The sequence below is a fragment of the Cyprinodon variegatus genome, unplaced genomic scaffold, assembly GCF_000732505.1.
Source record: "Cyprinodon variegatus isolate N-32 unplaced genomic scaffold, C_variegatus-1.0 Scaffold86, whole genome shotgun sequence".
In the NCBI taxonomy this organism is placed as follows: domain Eukaryota; kingdom Metazoa; phylum Chordata; class Actinopteri; order Cyprinodontiformes; family Cyprinodontidae; genus Cyprinodon; species Cyprinodon variegatus.
The window spans coordinates 36,527-44,509 of record NW_015150539.1 but is presented as its reverse complement, the minus strand read 5'-3'; the positions used below and the strand labels follow the sequence as shown (position 1 = coordinate 44,509).

The window sequence follows — 7,983 nt, the reverse complement described above, 5'->3', positions numbered from 1 at the left end:
GGACAGGCAAAGAATGGAGTCTTAAGGGAATATTAGGAAATAAAGGAAATATAAAGGATATTCACAGATTAAGGAAAGCATTATTTATTTATCTACAGAATACAAAATAAAAAAATAGAATTTCATGTAAAGTAATGTTGCTACACACTCATGTACAGTAGGCGGCGGTATGCAGTTTCTTGCGATCCGCAATAATAGACAAGAAGAAAAAATGGTTCAGAGACTGGAGTCCCCTTCCAGTCCAGCGGGGGGCGGTAAATAGACCAGTTTGACACCCAGCGGATGTAAACAACAGCAGCTCACGTTGACTCAGCTAGTAGGTTCTCTTGTTTTCCTCTCCCAGCTGAACATTTCAGTAGTTTTCAGTAAAAATGTCTTCCGTTCAGCGTCTGAGGGAGTTTATCAGAGAGCGACTAACTGCTGCTGCTGAAGAAATCTTCACAGAGGTTGAAAAAACCATCGTCCGCTACGAGGAAGACATCAGACTGATTGAAACCTGCTGGAAACCCGGAATAACGTCCCAACCATTCGGTAGGAGGCTACAGAAAAAAGCTTCTAATAAATCAGATTGATCAGTTCCTAACTTAAACTTTAGACTTTACTAAATGACGTCACTCCAGTTCGGACCCATTTCCTGATATTTGGATAAAAAACAATTTGAACCCATTAGACGTGGAAGTATCGATGTTTTAATTAAGTTAGAGAAATGTCTTGTTTATCGTTTAGTTGGTGAATTCCAACCAAAAAGTCACGCATATTTTGTCCTTTATTTGGAATCGGACGTCATTGTTTAGACACGTTATGACTTAATTTGAAAATAATGAAACCACTGATGTCTTTCATTACAGCTTTATCTCTGGATAGAACGGTGTGGGCAGGGGCGGATTTAGGACATTTGGGGCCCTAGGCAAATACGGGCATGGGGCCCTCTGAACTGAGAAGATAACACATGAAACATTATTTAATACATTTTTTCTGCCCTTACTGATGTTTTTAAGATATCTGAAATGATATTATGTCCAGGGGAAAATAACAATCAAGATATCTTTAATCACATTTTGAAGATTCAAAATGCATTTTTAGATGTCTCAAATCGTGAATTATAATCAAGATGTTTCAATTAATTTGGACCAGTCAAAACTATATAATTTTTAAATAACCGAATTATGAACTACGCCCTAGCGCTGTTACTGATCTGTCCTTAACAGTTGCCAGCAGAATTTTGCATGGCTGCAATGGTGCCGGCTCTTCTTGACAAAGTTGTTTCAAAATGCAACAGTATAGAAAGAACTCAGGAGGCATGTGTGAAACTCAACCCTGGTAGAAAGTTTATTTCCATTTTCTCCATAAGAAACTGGAAGAAAGTCCTGGTAATTGATCATATTTTGGACAACTGTGATATTTCCAACTAATTAGTAATCAATTAATCATAACTGGAGTTTAGAGACTGTAAAACATGTCTTTAGGCAACAGAGTGACCCATTTAAAGTAGTAATTATATTAACATTGTAAATAAATATAAAATTATTTTGCATTAATATAAAAAACAAATGTTTAATTTGTCAATATGCTCAATCAAGTCCTCCTCAAGTGGAAAAGTTTCAGTTTAAAAATTGCAAAAAATCTGCTTTAAGGAACCTTTTGCTTTCTGGTTATTAAATGAAAAAATAATTAACAGTTTAATCGCTTAGCAAAGAAATCAATAAAAATAACAGATCAAATAAATAAAGTAACAACAGTGATTTATTTACCTTTACTGTTTTACAATGTATAAAAACATTATAGTAGTTTATTAATGTTACTTTTATGTTAATGAGCAGCATCACATCTCCTGAAATGGGAAATCAGAGAAATCCTTATTTTGTTCAGTTGAAGATGAATGAAAGCCTACAGTCACTTGGTTTTACCTGAACCTGAAGTGTTTTCTAAACCTATATCAATTGATAAACTCTATAATATTTAAACATAACAAAGACCAAATTTAACCCAGTGAATGAATAATTAAGCAGTAAGATGTTCAGATGAACCATGTGATGCCTACAGTCACGGATCTCCAGGATACACCAGGCTGCTGGATGAGACATTTCCATTAATGATCTCTTCCTTTTTCTCCACAGACCTTCAAAAGCCTCACGTCTCTCATGAAGAGGAAGCTTCTACCGTCCAACAGCTTTGTAACCAGGACAGGAGGTCCAGTCAGGACCAGGAGGAAGCAGAACCTCAGTGGACTAAAGAGGAGCAGATGGAACCAGGAACTCCATGGATTAAAGAGGAAGAGGAGGATCAACCAGCAGATCAACCAGTGGGTGAAGAAAATGAGGCAGTAGATTCTCTGGTGGTTAAATTTGAGCAGTTTGTACCAGAACATTTCCCAAAGGAGCTCAGCTGCAGGCAGGAGGCAGTGATGCTTTACCAGAAGCAATCTGATGTTCTGAAGGAGACCTCTACACCACAGACGGATGATTCGAGTGAAAGACAAACAAGAATGGAGCAGCTTTCCTTTCATAGCTCTGCTGTAGTTGAAAACGCACATCAGACAGGAAGCAGCTCTGCTGTATCAGAGGGTCAGTCTCAGACCGGCCCAGAGAGAAACTCTTTACAATGTGATGTTTGTGGGAGATCCTATAAGAATATTTACAGCATGAAACAGCATTACAGAATCCACACTGGAGACAGACCTTTCTTATGTACAACATGTGGGAAAAGTTTCTGCAGACGTTATCACTTAAATATTCACCAGAGAACCCACACAGGCGAGAGGCCTTTTTCTTGTCAGATATGCCAGAAGCGTTTCTCTCAACTTAGTCATTTAAATGATCATAAGAAGGTTCATACAGGGGAGAAGCCGTTCTCCTGTCAGATATGCGGAAAAAGTTATACTAGACGTTTTCAACTTAAGCTACACCAGGAAAACCACACAGTTGAGCGGGAAGCCTTTCTTTTAAATCTGTAATTTAACTTTTCACAGGAATGTTCATCTAGAACCCTCCAGGAAACCAAGAGCATAGACCTAATCTGTTTTCAGTCTTTGGAAAACTTGTAATGTACATTTGCAGTAACTAATAAAGTTGTTTATTTATCACTTTTGCAGACTTCTTATTGTTTTGCAGGGAGGGAAAGTAGCACAACAGCAACGTCTTCAGGCTGTTCTCAGTTCTTAGAGCAGAATCATTCAGCTGATGATTTTTTGTAATTAAAACTGGAATCTAATTACTCACATTTAAACAAAGTCATTTTAGTAGTAAACAGACTAAAACATAATTTAATTAGTTGTGTCATTCCTAAGATGTGTAAAATATAAATTATTGTGAAAACAGTTTTAAAGGAAGCAGAATGTGAAGGACAGATGATGAGTTTGTAGAGCAGCAGATATGCTTCTGTTGTCAGTGGTTATTAGAACAGAACAAACTGCTGACAGCCAATCAAAGCTCCTTTCCGGCTGCTGTGTGGGTTTGTGTTCTGCAGCCTCCACACTGTGGCTTTTTATCCCGGTAAACCCGACTAAATTGGAAAGGAAAGGTGTTATGTAGTCTGGCCACAATGAATGAGACATCGGAGGATTGTTGATGAGAACAACCTGTTGTCTTTTAAACCACTTAATGTACGCTCTGACCAATGAACGCAGCTGACTGACGTAGGCAGTGCGACAGAAAACTGGTGGGGGAGTGTAAACAAACGGCCTGGCGGTAAAACGGCGAATAAGTCCTTAAGAATGAATGAGCGTAGAGCCTCTTCCTGCTCACATTTCAACGTCTAATCAAAAATCGCCATCAGTCTTTCACACACGACTATGCAGAGAGAGGGCCACTGCAGACGGGCTGCCGTTAGCTTCGGAGGTTCGCTGGTTGCTGCGGTCCTCTCAACTTCAGAAATTGTTTTTTTAATGATGGATTAAATCGGTAAACGGACCATATAGTGACGCTTTAAAGTACAATATTCTCGCCTCAAATTATCTTAAAACGTAGTTTTATTGAACAACAGTAACAGAAAGAGAACTGGTAACTTTCAATGGAGCGCTCCATTGAAAGCGGCTGCTGCCGCATGCTATTGTTCAATAGTTGTTGCCATCTTCCTTGTTGTGCTTCCTCCAGTGTTGTGCAGCTTTGTCATCATGCCCTCAAAACCCCGCCCGCTTTGCATTCAGATATTCTAAATACATGCCTGCGTTGTGATTGGCCCGCCTGTTCTAGGGCCCGGGGCATTGATTGAGGCTAGACAAACTCGCAGGCAAAAAGGATTTTGGCCGCTGGCGGGTGGGGCTAGTTTACTAGGCTAGTGGCTTTTCACTTTATTAACACAATGACAGTTACAAGCATCAACAGAGATGAAAGAATCATCAAAGGAAGCAGCTGCAAGGGCAAGCAGGTATAGATGATTAGTGGATGAATCTGACTGAACAAGAAGGGCTGGGTTTAAAAATGAAATCAACTTAAATTATTTTATCTTTGAGTTATCTGATGTTGATTAATAAAACTGTTGAACCACTTTTTTGCATTTGCACAAAAGCTTTGTGAGACAGTTAAAGGAATCTCAGTGAATTTCTTGAGTTTTCCGTGTGTTAGTAGCCACTTTATTCATACAACACTTATTTTGTCATCTTAAATAAAAAGTAAATGCTTAATGGGACTGCATTGGGTTAAATACTTAAAATAAATATTAATATTTTACCAATATACTAAGTGAGACTTAATTTCCAGTCTTTGTGGCATTATTATTTCTGATGATGTTTTCCATATCTATGTGAAGTTGGTACTGTGTGATATTCTCTATTCAATTAAAAAATAATCAAACTGAACTGAATAGAATCATTACCAACAGTACTGAATGATGACCACAAGGTGTCACTGTTGTCTAATTTATCTTGGTATCATTATAATCAATGGCTCAGGTTCCCTCTGAGTTACCTCTATAGTTATGCTGCTATAGGCCTAGACTGCTGGAGGACATAGGGACGGACCCCTTTTCATCATTTTGCTTCATTTGATAACTATTTTCTTATTTTATTTTTCTTTATTATGCGCTAGTCCAGGGTTTTACTTTATATTCTGTCTGTTTTTATTGATCTGGCCTGTTTCAGTTTAACTGTGAGTGCAGAGGAAGGCATCAGCATATCTGCTCCTTAGAGCAACTTCATGTTTCTCTTCTATAGATGAGCCACTCTGTGCTTTATTTCCCTGAGTAGGTCTCTCTTTCCTAGACATAATTACTGGCTGTGCTTTTACAGAAACTGTATCACATATATGACTTAATCCAAATAAGCTTTTTTCAGTTTAGATTTCTTTTAATTCCATTTATTAGTTTTCAAAACATAAATAAGATAGCGATACAATTTTAAAGCATAAAATTAACATAGATGTGACAGTATGGGGGGAACCCGTCCCACCAAATAAAGTTAGAAATATCAGTATTCTAACATACATAAATATGAACTATACATTACTTAGATAATCAACAAAAATAAATAATTTTATAACATGTTTAAACAATTCTAATATGTAGACAGTGAAGACGCAGGTTCTATGAAATATAACTGGCTCCAGATAAAAGCTCCTCAGTATTAGAAAGAAAACAGGCATGTTTTAAACAGTGAAATGAATTATGAAATGAATAGTTAGAAATTATATTTTAACACCAATTGGTAAATCAAACAATCATCTTTTGTATCTCACCTTATATATAAAAGTACAAGTTTGCAAAATATTGATTATAAATATATTTAGCAACTTTAGCAAATAATCAGAAGGATTGCTTCTGTTCCAGAATAAGTTGCTAATCTAAAAAAACTGCTTCTGAAACATGTTTGCATTGGAAAAAATGATGTAAATGAGACTGCAGTGCAAACAGGAATATATACAAAAGCTCCTAATTTTCTGAGAATACCAAGTTTTTTCTCAAACACCATTTTTTCCCTTCATAACTTCTTATCATTGATTAAAACCCAAAAGAAATAAATGAGACTTTTTTTTTTTTACATAAGTACCGGTATACAAAGTTTCCCTTTTATGTTTCTTTTGTTCCCAGAAAATAACATGAAGTAAGATTAAATAACATCTGATGTTAGCTTTTTAAATTGGAAGCATCTGAAGAAAATATGTAGATCTGGATTTATTAAATAAATTTTTATTTTTTAATTAAATCAGCACAAAAGGCAGATATAGTCTGATTGTTTAGTAATGAAAATAACAATAATAATTACATTTTTGCATGACTGAAAGTCATTCTAAATCATTTTAACAAACATTTTTAAGCCCCTTATGAACATTTCTGTAAAGGCCACATTCACATATTTTGCAAGGCAAGTATGTTTTAAAATGCTTTAAAACATATAAAATATACCTTCACCTTTTAGAGCTTCATGAATTCCAGTAGTGAGATTTAGCAATGCTGTTAGTGGAATGAATGTTACAGCAGATGACTGCAGAAAATAGTGCATCTGGTTCTGAATTCATTTATGTACGTTTCTCTTATATCTTTAGACACACGGAAATACTAAAATATATCAGAAGTTAAATATCTTTATCAGGCTTAAGGTCAGAGGGAAATAGGCTGGTTCTCATCAATGATACAGAAATGTCATCAGATGCTTAATGATAAATATAACTCCTTTAACTAAGCAAAAACCAATGCTGTTGTGATCTAATGTGTCAATCAGATCCTTTAAATCATGCAAATCGTGAGTTTGATAGATGGAAGGGAACCTTTAATGTTTTTCATAGGATTGTTTGTTCCAGCTTGTTCATTATGGTAAAAATCTTCGAGATAGAAAATAGATGTACAGGTAAAACAAGGATTCACTGAGGATCAGTTCCTCTATGTTTCCTTTGTTTGTCTGCTTCTCTCTCCTTGAACCCAAGTCATCCTCGGCACAAGTCAATGGCTGAATGCAGTCAGCTGGGATTCCCTCAAATCGTTTAACCAACCTGTTAGTTGACAGAACTTAATCTTTAAAGGGACTTGAGATGACGTGTGCTGTGAATGGTGCTATACCAACAGAACTGTTCTGATTTCAGGTCGCTGTTGCATGATGCACGCATGCAGCAGTCTTCTAAACCAGGTCCATCACACTGAGAGTTTGTCTTATTCTGATTCTTCTGCCAACCCCTAGTGACCAAAACACTTTTGATTTCATATGTTCATCCAAACTAGCAGGGAAACTTCAGCAACCAGGAACCAAAGAGCCAGAGGAGCCATTACACTGTCACTTTGCTTTTCAGAACAAAAGTCTAAAATAAATGGAGAAATGTGTGAAATAAAGTGAAGTGAACAGACATTCAGAAATCAAATGGAAAAAAACTTGTAATTCTGTAATCCAAGCTGTGCTCCTAAATTGTCTTTCAGGAAATGAAGCTACATTGCTGTCTTTTTAAGGAACAAGTTCAGCATTGTGCATGCAGCCCAGAACAAATCCAGCTAACTTAGTGTGAACGCCTACAGCAGCAAAACGCTCAAAGGGTGGCGCCAAACATCAGGCAAATAAAAGCCATAATGCTATTCAGATCACATTAAGATCAAGACCTAAATCTGATTTATCTGTGCTTTTTTGGAAATAGTGTTAGAAGATCTGCTAGTTTCCCCATCTGTTTCATCTTTTAGGACCGACACATGATACATAACTTCATTTAGGTTAAACGGAAAAGTCCGATCATATTCAGAATTCAAACTTCTGAAAGTACTTTAAATGTGAAATTATTGCATCCTGTTCAATAAATGATCAGTGTTTTTAATTAAGAGTCATTTCATTTAAATGTGCTTTAATGGAGGCATCCATGTTTGTCAAAGAAAACTACTGCCACCTATTGGTTTGTGACGTCACGGTGCGGTATCGGCTGTTGATCAAGTCCCAGTGCTGTATCTGGTGTTTGTCACAACGCGCTATTATCCAAGTCATCTTGAAAACATTCTTCTTCCAAATGTTGGCTACATATTTCGGGTTTTTGGCAATCTAATGACGAACCCGTCCATGGAGGATCATGAATCGGAAAG

The 7,983-nt window shown here is 36.7% G+C and overlaps 1 protein-coding gene across 1 annotated transcript; it reads left to right on the top strand.

Moving 5' to 3' along the window:
* Nucleotides 1-293: 293 nt before the first annotated feature.
* LOC107083880 (zinc finger protein 248-like) lies at nucleotides 294-3,082 on the top strand. The gene is made up of 2 exons (XM_015373404.1): nucleotides 294-531; nucleotides 2,118-3,082. The coding sequence occupies exons 1-2, from the start codon at nucleotides 372-374 to the stop codon at nucleotides 2,951-2,953; spliced, it is 996 nt and encodes a 331-aa protein (XP_015228890.1). The 5' UTR covers nucleotides 294-371; the 3' UTR covers nucleotides 2,954-3,082.
* Nucleotides 3,083-7,983: the final 4,901 nt, after the last annotated feature.